Source organism: Arabidopsis thaliana, chromosome 4 (assembly GCF_000001735.4).
Source record: "Arabidopsis thaliana chromosome 4, partial sequence".
Classification (NCBI taxonomy): domain Eukaryota; kingdom Viridiplantae; phylum Streptophyta; class Magnoliopsida; order Brassicales; family Brassicaceae; genus Arabidopsis; species Arabidopsis thaliana.
The window spans coordinates 4,176,157-4,200,432 of NC_003075.7; the positions used below are offsets into that span (position 1 = coordinate 4,176,157).

Genomic DNA, 24,276 nt, shown 5'->3' on the forward strand with positions numbered 1-24,276 from the left:
TAAAAACTTGTCTGCAAAAATGTGAAGTACATGCTACTTATAGCCAAATATTCCGAAATCCTAATACTTAAACCGACGAAGTATTGGGACGGATTAAGAACTGTACTTGACCCACGTGGTCGAGTGGGAGGTCGAGTGAATAGCTGGAGTCTTCTTTTCTTCCTTGTGCTCGAGTGTCTGGTTGAGTGCGGGATGACGAAGACTCTGAAGCTTGCCATCGAGTATGTAGTCGAGTGGTGGTGATGGAGATACTCGACTTCAAGGTAGAGTGGCGAGATCGAGTTGTGGTCTGGCAATGAAGGTGAAGACACTCGACCTCGGAGTCGAGTGATGTGATCGAGTGATGGTCAGGTGATGGGATGAAGACACTCGACCTCGGGGTCGAGTGATGTGGTGAAGTAGTGATGTCCTCTACTCGACCAGGGGGTCGAGTGATCTGTTCTGATCTAGAAGCTCCTACTCGACCTCGGGGTCGAGTGGTTTGACATGATCAGGTCCGCTTCTTCCAGATAGCTCGTCAACAGCTCCAAATCACCTGAAATCAACGCAAATATGCAACATGCATGCAAATCTATCCTAAACATGTAAAGTGATGAAAAATGATGAGAAATGGTATAAAACAGTGATGATATGATGCTAAAGTGATGACAAATGGATGCTCAAAACATGCAAAATACACACTTATCAACTCCCCAAACTTAGTCTTTGCTTGCCCTCAAACAAATAATCAAGAACAAGGTGGAGGTGAGGTTTGAAAGCGGGGACTCAGAGCCAAAGCACCAGATAAACCAGATGAAATCAATGTCCAAGTTGAAAGTTCTAAGGTGCAAGATCGAATTCTACTTAAAAACATTAGCCATGCCTCATCATCAATCCGACTCATATGCTCGACCTACACAAGTTTTCAAATCTACCAATCCCTTTAACATTCATTAGTTCTGGAACGTGAATCAAGCAATGCATCATCAATGAACTCATTTGGCTAAGGTAAAAGGTCAAGAGACAAAGATGGTCCCTTACAGAATAGGCTTCAGTAACAGGGGATCTCTCAAAAAATGATTAAGCTTTAGTAGAATGCTAAAGGTAAGTCCCAAGCTATGCATACAGAGATAAGATCCCATCTACCCAGAATACATCAAATAAAGCTCTAATGGTAATCCCATCTCCAATCCCAATATAAAAACTTAACTCTACCCTTTGCATTCATGAATCTTTTAAGCCTTTTTTCTAATCATTCTTTTCTTTTCTCTTAACTCTAGGAGAAGCTTTCTCAACACTTTGATACATCTAGCGGATTTGGATTTCTTTAACAACTAAGGTTCCTGTTTTTAAACATTCTAAAACCAAGGGCTTTTGCCCATCTTCAATAACTAACAAGAACTCTTTCTTTTCTTTACAAATCCCAAAACCTTTACTAGATTTTTTCTGCTTCTTTAGCTTACTTCACCTAGAGTCTTTTACCTTTTCTTATCAATGAATCAAGCCCTTTTCTTCTTTTAAACACATCCCAACCCAAAGTATAAGCGCCCACCTAGTCCTATCTAGTCCGAAAAATGCGAACTAGAACTACATGAGACACTATCTCTGTCGTTACGAACCTAACACTTTCTACCAAGCTTAATCGGAATAAGACCTCACAAACACTCACAAGTGATATAGGGCTTGAAAGAAAGTCTAGGTTTGGGTTTGGGTTTGGGTTAACTGCTCTAATAAGGAGAGTCAGCTACTTGAATTAAAAGAGTGATCAAAATGAATAAGAAAATCCAAGTATTTTAGGGTATCCATGAGTTCAAATTTGATGCAGACATGATAATTAAAGATCAGATTCAGGTTCAAATTGATAGGGAATGGTATCAGATCATGACAGTGTGGTCGAGTAGAGCAATCTAGGCATGGTTCAGTTTTATTTCAAATTCATTGACTACGCAACAGACAACTAGCAACGAGGGCATTGAGTTTATCCGGTGAACCAAAATGCTTACAACGCTATCTCATCATTATCCCCTATGCATATGCAACAATCCTAAATGAAACACTCTAGACTCGATCCTAAATGTAATGCAACTACATGAACACTCTTTTTTTTTTGTGAAATCGTTTTCTGAAATTTTTCAAATTTTTTTTTGGTTTTTCTATGCCTTAGATGAATGCAGACTCAAAAATATACACAATGCAACACACACTTCCTGAGCCCTCCCCCAAACTTAAATCACACAGTCCACTGTGCGCATAAACTTGGAAGAGAGTACTCAGGACAAATCCAATCACAGAAATAAAATGAAGAAACAAATCACAACAGATGGTATAATACAATGGTGAATTGACGCGCTTACCTCAGTCGAAGAATAAACGTAGTTGCTTGTCAATGGCTGCCTGTGATTGCTCCCAGGCAATAGACGAACCACCTTGTTCTGTATCAGCTCCAACAGGTGGGTACTCGACCTCATCAGCTCTGTGGCGGCCAGCACCGCTCTGTGGATACTTGACTTCTCTCCTTATGCTGCGGCCAGCACCGCGGTCGAGTGACCTTCTCGAGTGAATGAGGCGTGATATGCTGCTAGATCGAGTGAGTGTAGCCTTCCTTCTTCTCTTGTGCTCCCGGGATTCGAATGACGAATGCCTAGCCGGGACATGTGAGACTCTCTGCTCGCTAAGCTCAGGCCTGTGCTCAGGCTCATCAAATCTCCTCGATGGCATCTCCAGAGGAGGTTGTCCCTGTGGAATAGCAGTGGTGGAGGAGGAACAACTCAGCTTATCTGTCAGAAGCTTGATAGTCTTGAAACACTTGGCGAGCAGCTTATCCTGCTTCTTGCACCACTTTTGCAGTTTACTGTTGTTCTTATGAGCTTCAGTCAAGCTCTTGCTCTCCCTCGCTGGAGGTACATGTTCACCAAAGTGATACATGCTAGTGTCGAACTCCACTGCTCTGTCTTCATCCATCCCATCCGAAGCAGCTTCTTCTAGAAGATCATCTTCATCCAATGACGGAGCGTTCCCATAGTAGAGGCGTCCAACCTCAGGCCGAAAATCAATGTTATCTCCCTCTATTATCCGTGTAACCTCAGGGCTGGGGAGAAGGATGCTAGCTCTCTTGTCTGTAGAATGCTCAAACCTGAACCTGTGCAAGTCGTCAACCATTGCAAACTCCAGGAATTCGCAGTGACGTAGGTGCTCGATATCCATTGCTCGCGGCTCGAGTCCATCAGAAGTGATTGGGACTCCACAAGCGATCAGAATCGGTGTCACAACACCACCTATGCACAGAGCGCCTCGTGCTCTCTTGTGGTTATTGCTGACAGCCCAGCTCTTATATCCACAGTAGATGGATCAGAAGAAGTATCGAGAGAGGTGTGTCATTGATTTCACCTTGGAGAGACATGCCATTCTTAGTTTGGCGCAGAGTTCCCTTGAGAGCCATTGCGATCATCTCCATATCAGAGTTAGTAACCGTCCCTGTGATCTCTTGGGAGTAGAGTACATTGGCTATAGAACGTAGGAAGTACTTGATGACAGCGCTGCGTATCTGATTGCTCTTTGACCTGGAAGAATTCAGCGGTACAGAGCTGCCAATGGTGATCCACAAGTCTTTCAACTCTTCTCTGTCATACTTGGGCCTTAGATCCCGTTCCACTGGGGAAACCAAACAATTCTTCCAATCGCTTGATTGATAACCTATACTCACGACCATACACAGAGAATCTCAAGAATCCCAATCCTTCACAATCCAACTCATCAGAGGTCATACCTTGGTAAAGCTCCACTTGCAGCGTGGAGAGGAACTGAATTGTCTCATCTTCATATGCTACATACGGATAAGCCATCAGAGTGTCCATATGACAACTCTGGTACAGGTGCTGAACATCCTCCAACAATCCGAGTTGTGCAAGTGTGGTCAGGCAAGGATACCTCATGCTACAGAACTCATTCAGCTTGAAGAGCCTAATATATTCCTCAGCAGGCAATACGTCGGGCTTGTGCAGAAGTTTGGTAGCTCTGCGAGTATGCTCAGGCATGTACTCATCTTCCAGATATTCGTCTATAAGCTCATACCTCTCTGTCATCGCTCTCTTCCCTCGGGCTATCTCAGCTTTTCTTCTAAAGCTTTCATATTCTCTTTGTTCTCTCTCAGGCCTTGAAGAAGACGACTCTGTGTCATCCATGTTGTAGTCAGGATCAACAGAAGAACTGCCACTGTAATTGCTCATGATTCCCCTGTAGAAATTTAGAACTCAAAGCTCAAATGTCAATAGGTTAGTCTCAAAGATAGCAATGAAGCCAAAATTGTTATCAATATGCAATGAAATAGACCCTATTGATCGAGTACAATTCTGTACTCGAGTAGACTGAGCTGTTCCTGAGTTCCCCTTAGACGAATTGGATCGAGTATCTTCTCCGAATTTGAGTTGGAATGCTTCAGTAGGTCGAGTGAGTCGTGAAGCCTAGAGGTCGAGTAACTTCTCTGAAGTTGAAAGGCTCTGTTGAATTCAAGAACAAGAAACCGAGTTGCTTTTGTAGGGGTCGAGTGCTTTATGGTCGTCGAGTGAATTGTTGAAATCGGTTGAGGCGGCGTCGGTCGAGTGCGGCTACGAGACTGGGAAACAAGGTCGAGTAGCTTCTTTTGAAAGAGACGGCGGTTGATGTGGATGAATTTGTCGAGTATATAAAAGGAATCGAGTGAAGTGGTCTGGTCGGGTGACGGAGGGAATGAACTGGTAACGGCGGCGCGGAGGTCGAGTGGCTCTAGGAGGTCGAGTGAAGTTATCTGGATCGAGTGGCTCTTTGAACGGCGATTCGTGGTGTAGAGAGATTGGAGTGTCGGTGGTGAGATGAAAAGAGGTAGGTCGAGTGGATTTGTTGAAGTCGAGTGAAGCTTCAAAAAGAGTGGTTGAGGTTGAGTTTTAGATTCTCTCTCCAGTTTATCCTAAGCGCGTGGCCCACACTCTGTTGACTGAGAAAATTTGCAGAAAACCTACTGTAAACTGCAGGAAATCCCTGCAAGTCTCTGTAGCTTCTCCCTGCAAGTCTCTGTAGCTTCTGTTGGTCGGGTAAAATAATGATTTAAATTTTTTTGGGTTTTAAATATCACTCACACTCGACCAATGTACTCGATCTCTAGGCTCTCTGTAGAGTAAAAGTTTTGAATTTTTACTCTAGCCTCACGTTATTCCTCTAATCCTGAGAACCACAAACACAACAAAAACAAATCAAAAATAACAAGAAAGTAAAAATTATTCACAAGGATAATCATGGGACTTCCTCCCAAGTGAGCTTGTTTAAAGTCTCTAGCTTGACACCTCACACTTATCAAGAGGAAAATGAACTATAGAGAGGGTCTGCATAATCCTCTCTGATACCATCATCATACTCAGCGTCCTCCCTGGAGAATTGTGCAGCAGAATACTCAATTCCCCTCTCTTCAAAATATGCTTTTTTCTCCTCTGGAGGGTAATCTGTCTCTTCAGACCATCTTGAAGTGAACTTCTTTCTCGGGATAGTGTCAATCCCGCCTTTAGGTTGAGCTTCTTTCTGCAACTGATTCAGCTTACTTCTAAGTTCCTCAACAGTGTGGGCTAGCTTCTCTATAGTTTCATCTTGCTTATCAGACCTCTTTTTAAATTCTTTCACTCTTTCAGTCTCATATTCTTCTCTTGAGATCACTCTATCATTTCCAGAGGTTCTTCCATCTTCTGTTAACCCTTGTGGAGTTTTGTTGATGCCAAACTGCAACTTGATATGCTTTCCAAGGTTGAGACTTATTTTCCCTTCCCTGACATCTATCACTGCTCCCACTGAAGCTAAGAAGGGTCTTCCCAGTATTAAGGAATCCTTATGCTCTACTTCCATATCCAGCACCACGAAGTCTGTAGGCACTTCTACTCCATTAATCATGACTGGTACATCTTTAAGCATGCTGAAGGGTCTTCTGGAAGACCTATCCGCAAGGATCAAAGTCAGGTCACAAGGTTTATACCGAATAAACTCTAACCTTCTTGCCACAGAGAGTGGCATTAAGCTGACAGAGGCTCCGAGATCGCACAGGCAATCGCTAAAAGCTAATTCCCCAATGGAACATGGTAGAGTGAAAGATCCAGGATCTTCTAACTTCTCTTGAACAATCCTCTTATCAGCAGCTCGAGATGGAGTGCATCACTTTCATCATCTGAATCATGATACATCTTGATCCTTTCCAGTATCAAATTTCTCACATCTTTGTGAGGATCAGGAATCAGGTTGAGAACTTCCATCAGTGGCATCACTACTTCAATCTCGTCCAGCTGCTTCGCTGCAACAGACTTGTATTTCTCCATCCACGCTTTCCTGAATGTCCACGGAAGAGCACGTGAGGGTAGTGGAGTAGGTTTGAATCGTTTTACCATTCTCTCGATTATGGCGGCCTTCTCTTCCGAGGTGGATTGAGTGAGATGGCGAGAACCAGCAGAATGGTTGAATTTAACAATAGAGACTTCAACTTGGGTAGAAGCCTCCCCTTCTTGAACATCACTGTCCCCAATGATGAAATCAGGGACAGGTCGAGTTGGCAGCTCTCGATCATGGCATATGGTGATGGCGTTAGCAGCTGCATACTCCTTTGGATTCTGTATTGACTTCCCAGGAAGTCCTGTAACTTTTGGTGTAGAGGTAGATGATGATTGTCCTTCCAAATATCTGACTTTGGTATTCAATGCCTCCACTTTGGTAGCTGCAATCCAGCTTATGGTGCAATTCAGATAATTTCTTAGCAATTTCCATTGAGCTAGATGATTGTCCCTGTAGCAGCTGTTGTACCATCTGTTTCATTTCAGCATCAGGAGCAGCAGGACCTTGGTTTTGCTGAGGTGCAAACCCAGGTGGTGGTTGTTGTTGGTAGTTCCCCTGAAATTGCTGTTTGGGAACGAAACCTTGGTTGTATGGAACAAAAGGTTTGTTCTGCCCTTGTTGTTGCTGTGGAGGATACACCTGATCCTGAGATTAGCAACGTTGGTGCTGCGGTAGGAGAGGTTGGGGTTGTTGGTTTTGAAGTTGTTATACCCTTTGTAGCCACCTTGGTTGTTGTTGATGTAGCTGACTTCTTCCAACAGGTTACCCTCCCCATCTTGGACTTGAAACTGCTCGTCATCAACAAGGAAGTGCACATGCTTCTGCTGGCTAAGAAGAATCCTGTCCAGCTTGTCATTCAGCGTTTTGATCTCCTTCCTGTGTTTGTCATCAGAGTCAGCTGTGCCTTTGACGGTCCTATCGCAGTCCTCGTTGTAATTACCATCTGATTGAGCAAGGTTCTCAACCAATTCTCAGCCTTCTTCAACATCTTTGTTCTGGAAATTTCCATTGCTGGCGGTATCCAGAAGCATTCTGATGCGTGGTAGGACTCCTCTGTAAAGAGTGCTGAGCAGAGAGGCTTTAGTAAAGCCATGATGAGGGCATTGGTTGGTGTAACCCTTGAAACGCTCCCATGCTTCACATAAGCTTTCACCAGTCTTCTGTGAGAAACCAGAAATCTCATTTCTGAGTCTTGCAGTTCTGGCATTGGAGAAGAACTTTGATAGAAAAGCCTTCTTACAATCATCCCAAGTGGTGATTGAGTCATGGAGCAAATTCTTCTCCCAGATGTGTGCTTTGTCGCCCAAGGAGAATGGAAACAAACGGAGCTTGAATCCGTCTTCACTAACACCATTGATCTTTGTTAGGTTGCAGAGCCTATCGAATTCATCAAGGTGGTCGAGTGGATCCTCCATTGGCAGACCATGGAATTTGTTCCCCTGAATCATCGAGATGAGACCACTCTTAATCTCGAAGTTGTTGTTCTGGATAGCAGGAGGTGCAATTCCTTTCCTCTGACGGTGATCACGTGGTGCATCTCCAGCACCAATGTTGGCAGGGCCATTTTGTTGATTCTATTCTTCAGCCATTTCGACTGGTTGCTGAGGTACAAGGTTGACTGTGTTTCTCCTTTCTCTGAGTTCGCGAGCTATGTGGTCGATGTTGTCGTTGAAAAGGAGGTTCTGATTGCCTGTTGATCGAGTTCGCATACAACAGAGGTGTACCTGGATCAAGAAGACAACAAGGAAAACACACAGTTAGCAACCGATTTGAAAATTGAAAAAGAACTTGATCTAAGCAAGTCTGAAATCTCAAATGTAACAAACAAACACCCAATCGGCAATGGCGCCAAATTGATAATAGGTTTTTAATCAATTAAACCTAAAACACTATCATGTCGTTGTAGTACTGAAGGTTGTCAATCCAAATGGGTGTGATGCTAACAATCAAGATGTGATCAGAAGTCACTAAGTCAAGCCAAGCAATAACAGGTTTTGGTGTGTTCTAGCAGTCCTAAGTGAACCTGCAGAAAACAGAAAATCAAGCAGAAACAAATAAACACTCGACCAACACAGCTCGTTACAGAGCACTGGGTGTGGTCGAGTGACAGGTCGAGTAACAGACAGAAAATGTAACAGGGATACTCGACTGCACAGTCTGTTGCCAGACAACTGGGTGGTCGAGTACCAGGTCGAGTAACAGTAAAGAATTGCAGAAACTAAGCAACAGATGACAGGATGCAGTAAACAGCAGTAGAGTAAACAATAAAATCAATCAAATAAAGAATTCCCGAGAATGGGGTAATCGAGTAGTTTCGTTTCCTCAGTTTACAAGTGATTGACATGCTCAATAAATTACCCTACACAACAAGTTCATTAACCAAATCTAAGTGCCACCGCAACAGAGACCCTCAAGTTAACCTAGTCCCAGACTCAATCACCATTGACGAGAGCTAACCTAACAAGCATTACGAATGAACAAGTTAAAGCCAAAACGCTCCCTGCAACCAATACCTTGGTACAGGGCCACGAATCTCTGAAATTAGTGGTTCAGACATTTCATCGAACACCTATTGGGCGCGGAAATGTCTGGGCTCAAATTCCAGTTGATCAGAAAGCAATAGGCATTAAGAACAACTAATCCAGAAGGGATCTATCAATCAATACTCAACCACCTAGCATACTGAGAATTCTACACTACTCTAACCCATCCTCAGAAACCTATTCACTACTCAGACATCATAACAGAAAGCATAAACGTTGAACAACTTGAAAACATGATAACAACTGTGTAACAGCAGGATGATAACAGAATGAACAACAGTAAACGAAATCAAGAACAGAAACTAAATACTGAATACTGAATAGATAAAGAAAAATCCGGATTACAAAAGGTCTAGAACACAAGGTCTGCGGAATAAAACTAGATAAAAACTTGTCTGCGAAAATGTGAAGTACATGCTACTTATAGCCAAATATTCCGAAACCCTAATACTTAAAACGACGAAGTATTGGGACGGATTAAGAACTGTACTCAACCCACGTAGTCGAGTGGGAGGTCGAGTGAATAGCTTCTTTTCTTCCTTGTGCTCGAGTGTCTGGTTGAGTGCGGGATGAAGAAAACTCTGAAGCTTGCCATCGAGTATGTAGTCGAGTGGTGGTGATGGAGATACTCGACTTCAAGGTAGAGTGGCGAGATCGAGTAGTGGTCTGGCAATGAAGGTGAAGACACTCGACCTCGGGGTCGAGTGATGGTCAGGTGATGGGATGAAGACACTCGACCTCGGGGTCGAGTGATGTGGTGAAGTAGTGATGTCCTCTACTCGACCAGGGGGTCGAGTGATCTGTTGAGATCTTGAAGCTCCTACTCGACCTCGGGGTCGAGTGGTTTGACATGATCAGGTCCGCTTCTTCCAGATAGCTCGTCAACAGCTCCAAATCACATGAAATCAACGCAAATATGCAATATGCATGCAAATCTATCCTAAACATGTAATTAAAGTGATGACAAATGATGAGAAATGGTATAAAACAGTGATGATATGATGCTAAAGTGATGACAAATGGATGCTCAAAACTTGCAAAATACACACTTATCAGGGACAAGTATCTAGCTCCATTGAGATTGCTAAAAAGATATCTGAATTGCACCAAAAGCTAGACTGCAGCTACAATGACCTGAATGCAAAAGTTGAGGCGTTGAATTCTAAAGTCAGATACTTGGAAGGAGAATCCGCATCTACCTCTTCTCCCAAAGTTACGGGACTTCCAGGGAAGTCAATTCAGAATCCCAAGGAGTATGTTAATGTTCATGCTATCACCATAAGGAGTTATCCACTAGAGAGAGACCCAAGTCAGTCACTGAGGATAGTGCATATCAAGATGGGGAGGATTTTAGTCTCAATGAAGATCAAGTTGACAAACCAACTGAAGTACTCGAGCCCATACTCGACCGTGATACTCGACCAACCAATCCATTAACATCATCCGCTGCTCTAAAACTAGTTGCTGCTAAAAACAATGAGATAGCATTCATTCCTCCTCCTTACAAGCCTCCACTTCCATTTCCTGGTCGACACAAGAAAGAGGTAGAAGATAAGTATAGAGCTATGTTTGCCAAGAATATCAAGAAAGTCGAATTAAGGATACCTCTTGCTGATGCTCTCACGCATATCCCGGATTCCCAAAAGTTCCTCAAAGACTTGATCATGGAGAGAATTCAAGAGGTTCAGAAAACAACAGTTTTGAGCCATGAGTGCAGTGCCATCATACAGGAGAACGATGTCTCAGAAAAGCTAGGAGACCCTGGTTCATTCACTCTACCATGCTCCCTAGGTTCATTGACTTTCAATAAATGCCTTTGTGACCTAGGACCATCAGTAAATCTCATGCCACTCTCAGTAGCTAAGAGGTTGGTTTCAACAAGTATAAAAACTGCAATATCTCCTTGATCTTGGCTGATAGGTCTGTTAGACTACCTCATGGGTTATTAGAAGATTTGCCTATCAAGATTAGAAATGTGGAGGTGCCTACAGACTTTGTAGTGCTAAACATGGATGAAGAACCAAAAGATCCCTTGATATTAGGAAGGCCGTTTTTAGCTACAGTTGGAGTAATCATAGATGTTAAGCAAGGAAAGATTGATCTTAATCTGGGGAAGAATTTTGAAATGAAGTTTGATATCAATGATGCTATGAAGAAGCCGACAATAGAAGAACAGACCTTCTTAGTTAAGGAAGTGGATCGGCTAGCTGGTGAACTGCAAGTGGAACTTAAAGAAGCAAATAATTAAAAAACTGTTTTGACTAAGAGTGGTAAACCTGGGTATCTCCCTAGTGAAACTTTGAGTTCTGAGAAGTCATTAGAGTCACACAAGGCAGCAGTTGGCTCACAGGTTTACAAGGGCTTGATGGAGTCTGACACGAAGATTATAAAAGCTAATGAAGTAAGTTCAACACATGCTCGACCAAATGATTCCACCAACAACTCAAAGAAGCCTCCAACTTGTCCTGAAAGCTCATGCTCGACCAAACAACTCAAGGCAAGCATTCAGACGTCAGATGATTGGTTAGAACTCAAGGGGAGATCTAAATGGTAGGACAAAGCCATACAAAGGCCAACACATATTGTGAAAGAGCTGAAGGATCAAATCAAGGAGCTCAATAGAAAACTCAACCAAGTACCACTCAACATCAAGGACGCCCCTGACAATGGAGCCACTATTCTGGTCAGCAAAGAAGGATGTGAATTCACATCGGAATGGTATAGAGGAGAAGACTATCTTAATAAAAAAAGAAGCTTACTATGAGGACATGGCCACTGAGTACCCAATTGCAGACTTGTCAAGAAATCCTAATGAGTATGATGATCACTCTACTCAAGAAGGAGAGGAGACCTCATTTCCTCTCTCCAATCCACCTTGAGCCTAATGAGTATGAGAAGTCAAGCTTAGAGACATAAAAGAGGCTCACTTGGGAGGGAATCCCATGTCTATCTTTGTACATATCTTTATTTTTCCTTATTGTTTTTGATGCATTTGGTTAGTGTCTTCAGGAGAAAAGTATAAAGAGCTGAGTGAAGTGGATTCTGGCTCTGAGAGTACAGAAGTATACTCGACCACAGAGCAATGAAAAATACTCGACCATGTTTTAGCTTATCCACGCTAGGAGATCACTCGATCACGGTGTTGGCCGCAACAGAAGAAGGGAGATCGAGTATACTCATGGCGGTACTGGCCGCCATAGAGGCAATGAGGTCGAGTACCGACATGCTAGAGCTGAGACAGAACTGGGCGACTCTTCACTAGCCTGGGAGCAATCACATGTAGCCATTGATGACCAACTCCGTTCATTCTTCGACTGAGGTAAGCGCCTCACTTCAACATTGTACTATATCATCTCTTGCTTATATTTTGTTTCTGTTATGTGTTTTGTCCTAAGTACTCTCTTCCAAATTTTGCCACACAGAGGACTATGTGATTTAAGTTTGGGGGAGGTCTCAGGAAGTGTGTGTTGCATTGTATATACTCTTGAGTTGAGTCTGCATTCATCTATAAAAAAACAAAAATTGAAAAATTTCAGAAAATGATTTCACAAAAACAGAGTGTTCATGTAGTTGCATTACATTTAGGATCGAGTCTATAGTGTTTCATTTAGGATTGTTGCATATGCATAGGGGACAATGAGGAGATAACCTTGTAAGCATGATGATTCACTAAATGTGTTATTAGTTCTTTGATGCATTTGAATGACTTTGAAGTAAAACCGCACCATTTTCTATAGAAACCACTTGTTGCATATCATGACATATTTCCCTGTCAATTTGAACTTGAATCTGACTTATAATTATCATTTTTGTATCGGTTTTGAACTCATGGATAGAATAATATTTGGATTTTCTTTCATTTATTTACCACTCTTGCTTATCCAAGTAGCTGCTTCTATTATTGGAGTAGTTCCCCCACCCTTAACCAACCCTTCTTTCAAGCCATGTTATTTGTGAGAGCATGTGAGGTCTATTTTCATGATTGAGCTTGGTAGAACGTGTTAGGTTTGAGCCGACAAGAGTAGTATCCCATGTAGTTCCAATCCGCGTTTTTGGACCTGGTAGGACTAGGTGGGAACTTATTTGGGGATTGAGATTGAGTGTGAAAAGAAAAGAAAGAAAACGAGTTAGAATCTTTAGGAGAAGGAAGCTGAAAATCATATTGATAAGATATACTCTAGTAAAAAACTGGCAACAACAACCGAAAAAAAAAAGAAAAAAGAATCATAAGAGCCATTAGAGTTTAAGAAAAACCCAATTCACTAGACTAGACTCATAGAGTTTAAGAAAAGCTTCTACTTAAGAGCAAGAGCCAAAGAAATGAAAGGAAATGACTTGATCCAAGAAAAAAATCGAAATATGCCTTTAGTGCAAAATGGTAGACTTAGGATCATCATTGGGTTTAGAGATAGGACCATCTACTTGTTATTCACGGTTTATGTCATTGGGTAGATGAGGTGCTATTCTTGTATGCATAGGTTGGCACTTACCTTTAGCATTCTTCTAAAGCTCAGTCCTTTTTCATTGAGAGTCCCCTGTTATTAAAGTCTGAACCACCTTAAAGGGACCATCTTTGTCACATAACCCGTCCTTTGCCAAATGAGTTCACTAGCGATGCATATCTTGATTCATGTTCCTGAGCTTAATGAATGTTAAAGGGATTGGTTGATCTTGACGTATTGTGCAACTGAGTGTGAATTGGGATCATAACAGAGCATGCTAAAGTTTTTAAGTAGAAGTCGATCACCTCGCATTTTAGAACTGTTAGCATATACATTGATCTTAATTGTCATATCTCATGCTTTGGTTCTGAGTCCCGGCTTTCAAACCTCACCTCCAGGTTGTTCTTAATTGTTTGCTTGAAGGCAAGCAAAGACTAAGTTTGGGGGAGTTGATAAGTGTGCATTTTACACATTTTGAGCATCCATTTGTCATCACTTTAGCATCATATCACCACTGTTTTATACCATTTCTCATCATTTATCATCACTTTGCATGTCTAGGATAGTTTTACATGCATATTGCATATTTGTGTTGTTTTCAGGTGATTTGGAGCTGCTGGTGAGCTAATTGGAAGAAGTGGACCAGATCAAATCAACATACTCGACCACGAGCTCGAGTACAGTCATCCTGGAGTTCCTAAAGTACTCGGCCACAACCTCTACAGCAAATCACTCAACCGCGAAACTCTATCCACCACTCGACCACGAGGTCGAGTAGATGACTTCCCCACTTCACAACACCACTCGACCCCCTGGTCGATTAGCTGCCTGCACCACTTCGATTCACCACTCGACTACTAGGCAACATGGCCGAGTATCACCATCATCATTCACTCGACCAATCACTCTACCACCAAGTCGAGTTCCACCATCATCCACCACTCGACATAATACTCGACTGCCAGCTTCAGAGTCTTCTCGATTCCGCACTCAACTAGACACTCCACCATAAGGAAGAGCAGAAGACTCCAGCTGATCACTCGACCAGTCACTCGACCACCTGGGTCGAGTACCGTTCTTAATTCGTCCCAATACTGTGTCGTTTTTAGTATTAGGGTTTCAGAACATTTTGCTATAAGTAGCTTGTACTTTATATTTTCGAAAACAAGTTTTTTTCCGTAGACACTGTGTGTTCTTGACATTTTGTAATCTGGATTTCTCTTAATCTATTCAGTATTTGCTTTTCATTTTGTTTACTAAGTTGTTCATCCTGTTATCATCTTGCTATTACTCTGTTGCTATCATGTTTTCAATCTTATCATCGTTTATGCTTTCTGCAATGATGTCTGAGTAGTGACTAGGTTTCTGAGGATGGGTTAGAGTAGTTTAGAATTCTCAATATGCTAGGTGGTTGAGTTTGATTTATAGATCCCTTCTATATTAGTTGTTCTGAATGTCTATTGCTTTCTAATCAACTGGAATTTGAGCCCAGACATTTCCGCACCCAAAAGGTGTTCGATTAAATGTCTGAACTACTAATTCCAGAGATTCGTTGCACTGTACCAAGGTATTGGTTACAGGGATTGTTTTGGCTTTAACTTGTTGATTCGTAATGCATGTTAGGTTAGCTCTCGTCAATGGTGATTGAGTCTGGGACTTGTTTATCTTGAGGGTCTCTGTTGCGGTGGCACTTAGATTTGGTTATCGAACTTGTTGTCTAGGGATAATTTATTAAGCATGTCACTCACCTGTAAATTGAGGAAATGAAACTACTCAATTACCCCATCCTCGGAAATTTCTCATCTAATTGATTTCTTGTTTACTATGCTATTGTTTACTGCATCTTGTAACTTGTTGCTTAGTTTTTGCAATTTTTGCCTGTTACTCGACCTGATACTCGACCACCCAGTTGTCTGGTAACAGACTGTGCAGTCGAGTATCTCTGCTAGCATTTTTGCCTGTTACTCGACTTGTCACTCGACCACATCCAGCGCTTGGCAACAAGCTGTGTTGGTCGAGTGATTTTACTGTTCTGCTTGAATTTCTGTTTCCTGCATGTTCACTTAGGACTGCTAGAAACCCCAAAACCTGTTATTGTTTGGCTTGACTCTGTGAACTCTGATTGCATCTTAATTGCTAGCATCACACCCATTTGGATTGACAACCTAAAATACTACAACGACATGATTGGTGTTTTAGGATAATTGACTAAAAAGTAAAAACCTATTATCTAATATCACCGTGTTAACCGTTCCCAGATTTGATCTCTATTTTTCGGTAATGGATCTCCATATACAAAGGTAAGATTAATAGTTTTACCTTTATAAATGGCTTCAATATCGATTAACCGGTTACTTTGATAGATGATTGAAACATTAAAATCATTGTTATAAAACAGAGCTAACCTGCCACTATAACCAATAAGGTCAACCTTTTTTAAGTTTTTATAGCCAAAATGACCAACAAATGTTTCCATATATCCTATAGATTGTTTTTTTTCTGAGAGAAATAATAAATCTAGTCGATGTTTTTTCTATAAATCCCTTAAATAACCAATGGTTGCCTAAGCTGAATTCTTAGATTATAACCGATAATATAATCATAAATGGATACTTGTAAAATTAACCATAAGAAGACTCGATAGTCCGCCTTAACCGAAGCAAAACACATAAAAAAGGAAAAGACTAGTTTTTTTTTATTACAACAACCTCACAAACACCAATGATCTCCAAGTGAGAACCAACCCCACAAGAAAAAATTGAAACCTTACAATAGATCTTCGGTTCTACCGAATACAAAGTTTTAAAAATAATAAAAAATTGCAAACCATGTTCATAGAACGAACTTATTTGACTCACACTTTCCCTCCTCCACTCCAACCAAAGTAGCTTACAACACATATTTATTAGTCTTTTGGAGGATCTCGCTCTCCATAAAGAGAGCTTGTGCCCACCGTAGGGCCACCAGGCTTAGATACAGTCCGCTTCCAAGGAGAAGTCAGGGTTCCTTTTCCTTGAGTTAACCCCCGGAAGACCAGCCTTATTTTTAACCACTCTCTTCTTTGCAGGCAGCTCAACATCCGCAATCTCTGGATTTATCACTTCAGTACCATTGTCTTCTCCATTAGTTTGTGTTTCTTCCTCCATTTTATCAACCTCCTTAGTTTCCTCATTAACCATTACCTCCTCCTGTGACACTTCCTCATTAGACTGCTGAGAAGGATCTGTTATCTGAAATGTATCCTCTTTGTTTTCCATAATAGTATCCAAGAAACTTAAAGAGTTTTCCTCAGCAAGTGTGTAATCTTGAACCATGAGCTGATTCAAATAATCCGAGAAAAGATCACGCTGCTACAATAAATCCGTAGTAGCTTTCTCACTCTCCTTACCAACAGTTTCCTCATCACCATGAAACAGATTTTTACGCACCGTCTTTACTGCGACCGCTTCCAGCCCCAAGGTGGAGGAATTGTTCGCAGCAATTTCTGAAACATCAACCCCCAAATCACCAGAAACTGCTTCAAGCTTACCTGAATATGATCCTAGGAAAGCATCCATCATCTGTTGATGATCTGAGAGGCTATGACTCGTCTCACCAAAATCACAGTACCAACCCGTCCAGTGGGACCCAGTCGGTGCTGCAGCGCATCAACCCTAACCTCTCTCATGTGGGCCCTTCTAGCCCACCATGTAAATTATTGTTGCGCTTGACGTTTCTCAAACCCAAGACCTCACCCTTTAACAATCTTCCCATAGGACAAGTTGTTACCAATTAACCCACATGAGAGAGATTAGGGTTGATGCGCTGCAGCGCCAACCGAATCCCATAGAGTGGGTTGTTACAATCACCATCTTACATTTTATATTTTTTTAATTAGAAAATTTTCAAATAAAACAATTTGCTGCAGGATTTAAATTTTATAACCATCATAATTATCTTTTTAAATTTTACATTTTTAATTTAAATTTCCACATAAAAATATTTGCAGCATAATTTAAATTTAGTTGCAAGTTTAATAAATATACAAAAATGAATATTGTCAAATAAATATTTTTGCTACATAATTTAGATTTATCTACAAGTTTTATAAATGTAGAGAATAAAACATTATAACTTCAAAAGTATTAACCGATGAAGTGGCTAACCGCGATTGGTCGTTTAAAAGCTTAGTTGGACAGCCTGAGAAGCTTATAGCTTCTACTTTTCTATTTTTTAAATAGTAAGATGATTAAAATATTAATTAGTGAGATGGGTAATCGTGATTGATCATTTTTTGTAGAAAAATAAGAAAAATAACAAAATAAGAATAAAAATAGAAATTTCTAATTAAAAAATAAATAAAAATTGACATATTTGCCATCTTTGTATAAAAAATATTAAAATTTAAAAATATTAGTCAGTGAGATGACTAAAAATATTAATTAGTGGAATGACTAATATTACATAGATTCCATATATTTTTCTAAGTTTACATAATTACTATATTTTAATATAAAAAGTAATTATAATTGTAAAAATGTTAATTTGCAAGTTTCTCCATCACATGATGCGTTAAAACTTTTAAAATAAAACATAAGTATTTATAACATTATTATTATAACCTCATTAAGTTTTTAATTTTGTTTTTATGGTTGGTTTTAAAGAATGAAAACACTATATTACAAAGATAAATAGAGTTTTATCCAATTAAATTAATGTTAAATAAGTTATATAGTTATTTTAAACTTCAATGGGCTTTTTAATTATTATTATTATCTACACTAAATAATTTTTTTTTTTAATTACATGCTAATTTAATTGACCAATAACAAATATTAAAAGAAATTTGTTAATTTTCCTTATTGTTAATAATTTTTTCCCTCTTTTATATATAGACATATAAATTAGTATATTTAGACTTATTACGCTTTTTTAGTTTTTTATACGGTGATTTTGAAAATTACCCTATTTTTAAGTTTTTATTTGAAAAATACACTTTTCCATATTTTTAATTAAAAATACAATTTTAAATATGTGAAATGACAATTATGTCCAGATTTAAAACAAAAGAATTATTTTAAATTAATTAAAATTAAATACGAATTTTTGAAAAAGAAAAGAAAAAACTTAATTTAAATCTTAATTATTATTTTTAACTATTTTTTATATATCTTAAATATTAAATTCTAACATATTTTATCAAAAAATATTTTAAAGTTTATCACTTCATATTTATCACATTATATAAAGAAATTAATCTAACTCCAAACACATAATTCTTTATTTCTTTTGCTTCTTCTTTTTCTTGTAACAATATTTTCCTTTAAAAATTTATTCAAGATAAAATTATATGGAAAATTGTTAGTTAGTTATTAGCAAATATTTTTAAATTAATTTTTTTTTTGTGTCGACAAATAAACAAAACTGATTTTATTTTAAATATAAATGTTTTCAAATTATTAGTAAATTTTAGTAAGGATATTTTTGTAATTTTATATTCCATTTATCTCTTAGAAATTATATTTTAAAAGAGAAAATATGGATAGGTTATTTTTCAAACAAAAACTTAGAAAAGATCAGGCATTATTCCAAATTTTCTCTTTTTATATCCAATTAAATTAATGTTAAATAAATTATATTGTTCTTTTAAATTTCAAGGGCATTTTTTAATTATTATTATTATCCATAGTAAATGATTTTCTTTTTAAAATTACATGCTAAATTGAAATGACCAATAACACATTTAGATCTAAATTTCTTAATTTTTCTTTTTTGTTTAGAAAAACAATTTTTATTTTATTTTATATATAGATATATAAATTAGTATATTAGATATTTTTTTTTTTTACTTTTTGTATTTTTTTCCAAAAAACAAAACTTAAATCTCTTCTGACACATGTCAACATCTGATCGATTTATTTGACATGTGGTGCAATCTTATGATTGTTTTGTTAACGGAAATTTAACGGCATGTCTTAAACGGCCCAATCAACGAAACTTAGCTATTTTATTGAGAAGTCAACAAAAACTTCATGATTATTCTAAATTTAAAAGTTGAGGCTTTTTTTTTATATTTTTTCCTCTATATAAGAAAGAAAATTATTGAGTCTATTGAAAATTGAAGCAAAAAAATGGAAAACCGAGAACGACGTAATTGGGCTGAGTAAGAGGCCACGTATTAAAGCCCAGATTGTTATGGTCGGAAAGTTTAAGATTAGAGACCACTTCACGCGACTTAAACAACGAACCAAACCTCTCTCTGCTCAGCTTTTCCGACCAAAAGATCCAAGCGCAAGATCAACTCAAAATCAATGGATTATCTCGGAATCGACATGAGCTGCGCGATCGGATCTCTCCGGAACGGTGACTTCCCGGAGAAAGATTGTCTTCTTCCTCTAATTTCAAAGCTTCTCGGTTATTGCCTCGTTGCTGCTTCAATCACCGTCAAGCTCCCTCAGGTATTACAATCAAACTTCGTCTATAAACTCTTACCCTAATCTCAAAATTGTAAATTTTATTGGTTTTTATTGTAGATAATGAAAATCGTTCAACATAAGAGTGTACGAGGCTTAAGTGTTGTGGCATTTGAGCTTGAAGTTGTTGGTTACACAATTTCACTTGCTTATTGTTTGCATAAAGGTCTTCCCTTTTCGGCTTTCGGCGAAATGGCTTTTCTTTTGATCCAAGGTATACGAATTACAATCAAGAACCCTAATCTTGAACCCTAATAATTGACACTAATATGATTTCTCTTATTACCTTTGCAGCTTTAATCTTGGTGGCTTGTATCTATTATTATTCACAACCAGTACCTGTCACAACTTGGATTAGACCACTTCTGTATCCTTTTTGGTTATAGGAATTTCTCAACTTTGATTTGAGACTCTCTGTTTTAGTTTTTTCTTAATGTTACGCCGATATAGATATTGCGCTGTGGCGCCAACTGTGCTTGCTGGACAGATTAATCCGACGCTTTTCGAAGCTCTTTATGTGAGGAAGAAGTTCTTGTTTTATTTACTTTAGGCTCTGTGTGTGTGTGTGTGTGTGTGTGTGGATAGATTGTGATAGTGTATATTTGTGTTGTAGGCTTCACAACATGCGATATTTCTCTTTGCAAGACTCCCTCAGATATGGAAGAACTTTAAAGTGAGTCTATACTACAATACTCATTTTCACTATTTTTGTGATTGATGTCTCTTCTTGTTGAACTTGGTGTTTTGAGCTTAAGTCACGTGTTAATGTTCAGTCATGCCTTTATGTTCCTGTGATCAATCTATAGTTAAACTTTTATAGTATAGTTTACCTTACAATCTTTTGCTGGATACAAACACTGTTATTATTGTTCATGATTCATAGATACTCGTTTTAGCCATATATATATTTCTATAGATTCTGCAGAAGTATACTTTCAGAAGTATATATGTATGAAGTCCACCGGGCACTGCTTATGATTAACATTACTTTATCTCTATCTACAGAACAAAAGCACTGGAGAACTTAGTTTCTTAACTTTCTTCATGAACTTTGCCGGGTCAATAGGTACGAAGGCTCCTTCGTCGGATGTCTCTTCTAGTTTCCAGTGGATATGTAATAATCTGTAATCTCATAATACTTTTTCTGTTTCCCTCGCAGTGAGAGTTTTCACCAGCTTACAGGAAAAAGCTCCAATTAGCAGTATCCTTCTCAGATAATATTTGCTTCCTATTATGAATGCTGAGCATATATGGTTTTGTAGGCTTTATAGAAAGCTGTTGTTTTCCTCAACCTTTTTGTAGTTCTTACGGGTTTCGCTCTTGGAGTCGTCACCAACGGAAGCATCCTGACGCAGATTCTCTTGTACTCGAAGCCTGCTGCTGCAAAGGAGAAGAAAGCCAATTGATAGGTAGAAAGATATCCTAAATCAAATACTGGTGTTGAGGCTCCAAAAAGAGATTAGTCAATGTTGCATTCACGCCTTTTTCTCTTTTAATATGTTCAAGGATGTTCAGACTTTAGCCGGCTACTGGCTTCGACTTGATTCTGATAGTGAAGTGGCTGTTTTAAGTCTGATTGATTATTTATTTTGTGTTGTGATCATAGCTAAAATCTGAAACTACACGAAGTTGCATTGATGTCATTGGTCTGATTACCAAGATCCAAATCTGATGGAACTTTGGGTTTGGTCTAAGGTCAGACTATATGTTTACGTTTCATTTAGATATGCATCAGATCAACTCTGGCGACAAGTTGTGAAGACACACTCTTTGACAAAAGAACAATTTCTGAATCAATCAATATGACAACAAACAAACAACTGCTACACAATACGAAGCACACTATCAAACAGACTAAACAAGAAAGGTAAAACTCGGTTAAATACCGTCTCCAACGTGTTAAGGATTGACTGGTTTCCACACCCTTTGCATAGTCTATTCATTCCGGGACCTGCTTCGACTTCCCAACCTTCTCAGTGCACAAGAAACAAAGTTCCTCTGGCTCAAAAACCCCAATCGTAACTTAAACGAGGATGACCGGCTGGTGCTACCAGATGCAAGGCCTATGGTTGGAATTTGGAGTCTGGAAGGAGGGAACTCAACTGCATTCTCCTGTGCTCCACCTTCACCGACACTACCCTCAACAATTGGTGTCTCGGGCGCATCTAAATTGACAACAAGCAACGCCCTTCTTTTCCTTAACAAATCAGCTCCTTGAGTAGTCACTCCTCTACACTTCTTAACCTTCACTTTTAGCAGATTCGGACATCCGTTCCCAAGAGCTTTGATGCCATCATCAGTAATAGGACAGTTCTTAATACAAAGCTTCCTCAACGCCAAACATTTCTCAGCAATACAACATAACTCAGTGTCACCTACCGTATCACTTCCACACAATGCCAATCTCTCCAAGTTAAGACAATTCGAAACAATCGCTTCCAAACTTAACTTAGTAGGATTCACACCAATCAAAACCAACTCCTGCAAATTCCAACAGTACTTAGCAACAACTATAAGCCCCTCATCGCCTATTCGATTCGTCTTCCATCCATCAATATGAAGCTTCCTTAGCAATTTACAACGCTCAGCCACCAAAGCTAAACCAACATTCGTACAATCAGGAGTTTTCACAAGATGCAGAACCTCAACACCCGAACATTTCGATAACGCGGTTAAACCCAAATCACTCATCTGAATCCTCTCTAAATGTATCTCAACAATAGCGTTAACCTTATCACGAACCGCCTCAAAAACCCGATCCCAATCCCCTGAACACCTGAAAATCTTCAAAATCCTAAGTCCTTTAGCTCCACTTAACAATGGAGCAAAACACTGACCATTATGCAGCTCCTTTAAGCAAATAACCTTCAACGAACCCGCAGCTCCCCCAGGTCCTATAAGCTCAGCACCAGCACCGATTCCGCGTAACCGTTTAACCGACAATTCCTCTAGACCTAAACAAGTATTCAACAAAGCATTCATTCCTTTAACACCAAACCCACAAGATCCAAATGAAACCTTCTTCAAACTCCTACAATTCTCAGTGAAACCTATAATCCCTAAATCCGAAATCTCCGGACAACCGCGTAACTTCAACCGCGTTAAATTCCGACATCTAACAGAAATCATAACGAATGCGTTGTCACATATACCAAGTGATCTACGGTCACTTCTAAGAACAAGTTTAGTAACAGAATCAAACCGAGTAAATAGAGATGGTATCACTGAAATAAGATCTGATTGTGCTTTGAGAGAGAGACGATGACGACACTGTCCTTCAATTGTTAACCACCGACGACACACCAGTGAGCAACGTTTTAGGTCGGCGCAAGTTAGCGATTGGAAAATTAAAGATAAGCATTCGTCTGGTAAGTTAGAAATGTAATCGTACGGCTCATCGGCACCAGAGTTTTGTTCCCGTAAATTAGGTAGTACCGGAGAAGTGAAGGTAGTTTTAGATCGCCGGAATTTGGAAGTGGATTGGCCCATTCGACGGCGATGCGGTTCACAATGTTCCCGCCTACTCCCTCTGGTTTTGGATAAATTGTCGCAAACAACTTTTTTTCTTTTTTTTTCTTTGCTAAAAATGTAAATATTCATTTTTTTCTTTACAAGTTTTAATATACTTCCTACTAAATATTTATAATTTAAGGTTTTTGCACATAAATTAAAAAAATATATAAATTTCATTTAATTTATCTCTTTTCTATAAAAACATCATTAATTATAACCAATCCAACCAATAAACAAATATGATGTAAAATATAATTGGTTAAAAACTATTAAATACATTTAATATTTACATAGAAAAGTGAAAACAACACTTATATTGAAAAAAATAAAAAACCTTTAAACTACATTTAATTAAAAACAGAGAGAGTATATATATTTTTTGGGATGTGGAGAAATAGGCAAGAATGCCACCCTCGAACCGTAGCAAACAAAGATTTTATGGAGGCTGAGGATTAAAAGCCGAATGGATAATGTCCAAAACCAAATAAGACCACAATGATGTAAAGGCCAAATAAGACCGCGTCAAAATAAGACCAAACCCAAATAGATTATATTTAATTGGATAGTCATAGAATCTAAATAATATATTTTTTTATTTTTTTGTTAAAATCACAGAATTTATTTTCTAACAAAATTAAAGAATTATATTTTCTGCATATCAGAAAATTTTATTTTTCCCGCAAAAAGTGTAGAATTAATTTTTGTAGTAAAAATGTCAATGTAAACCCTAATTTTTAAAAAAATAAAGAAAAACAAGTATCTAATATTTTTTTTTAAATGACCACTTTGAATTTAGACATGACTAGACCCGGACCATTTTAATTTGAACTGATTTAACCCATGATTTTGGATAAATTGTCGCCAACTTTTTTTTTTTACAAGTTTCAAGATTTTTCTATTGGGATTTGGGGATATATGAGCAGGCTGAGGATTAAAAACCAAATCAAACTGTACCAAAAACCAAGATTTTATGGTTTTGGTTCTAATTCGGTTAATAGATTTAACCAA

The 24,276-nt window shown here is 38.8% G+C and overlaps 3 protein-coding genes and 3 pseudogenes across 7 annotated transcripts; 2 read left to right on the top strand and 4 right to left on the bottom strand.

The window, feature by feature from the left end:
- Positions 1 to 2,334: 2,334 nt before the first annotated feature.
- Positions 2,335 to 4,205, bottom strand: AT4G07355 (annotated as a pseudogene; the record flags this gene model as incomplete). The annotated part of the gene is made up of 1 exon: positions 2,335 to 4,205.
- Positions 4,206 to 5,304: 1,099 nt separating this feature from the next.
- Positions 5,305 to 8,027, bottom strand: AT4G07360 (annotated as a pseudogene; the record flags this gene model as incomplete). The annotated part of the gene is made up of 1 exon: positions 5,305 to 8,027.
- A 1,857-nt stretch (positions 8,028 to 9,884) lies between these two features.
- On the top strand, positions 9,885 to 12,179 carry AT4G07370 (annotated as a pseudogene; the record flags this gene model as incomplete). Its single annotated transcript has 1 exon — positions 9,885 to 12,179.
- A 4,093-nt stretch (positions 12,180 to 16,272) lies between these two features.
- AT4G07380 (uncharacterized protein) lies at positions 16,273 to 16,860 on the bottom strand (the record flags this gene model as incomplete). The annotated part of the gene is made up of 2 exons (NM_116810.1): positions 16,273 to 16,650; positions 16,732 to 16,860. 2 exons carry the CDS (start codon positions 16,858 to 16,860, stop codon positions 16,273 to 16,275), a joined length of 507 nt encoding a protein of 168 aa, NP_567314.1.
- A 2,547-nt stretch (positions 16,861 to 19,407) lies between these two features.
- On the top strand, positions 19,408 to 21,415 carry AT4G07390 (Mannose-P-dolichol utilization defect 1 protein). 2 transcript variants are annotated; one of them, NM_001340563.1, is made up of 9 exons: positions 19,408 to 19,740; positions 19,816 to 19,969; positions 20,050 to 20,122; positions 20,206 to 20,272; positions 20,369 to 20,428; positions 20,761 to 20,821; positions 20,915 to 20,956; positions 21,058 to 21,164; positions 21,262 to 21,415. In NM_001340563.1, exons 1-8 carry the CDS (start codon positions 19,594 to 19,596, stop codon positions 21,159 to 21,161), a joined length of 708 nt encoding a protein of 235 aa, NP_001328799.1. In that variant the 5' UTR covers positions 19,408 to 19,593; the 3' UTR covers positions 21,162 to 21,164; positions 21,262 to 21,415. The 2 variants fall into 2 exon arrangements, with proteins under 2 accessions (NP_001328799.1, NP_567315.1); NM_116811.3 differs by having other exon boundaries at positions 21,058 to 21,415.
- Positions 21,416 to 21,509: 94 nt separating this feature from the next.
- Positions 21,510 to 23,355, bottom strand: VFB3 (VIER F-box protein 3; the record flags this gene model as incomplete). Its single annotated transcript, NM_116812.2, has 1 exon — positions 21,510 to 23,355. One exon carries the CDS (start codon positions 23,353 to 23,355, stop codon positions 21,691 to 21,693), a length of 1,665 nt encoding a protein of 554 aa, NP_567316.1. The 3' UTR covers positions 21,510 to 21,690.
- Positions 23,356 to 24,276: the final 921 nt, after the last annotated feature.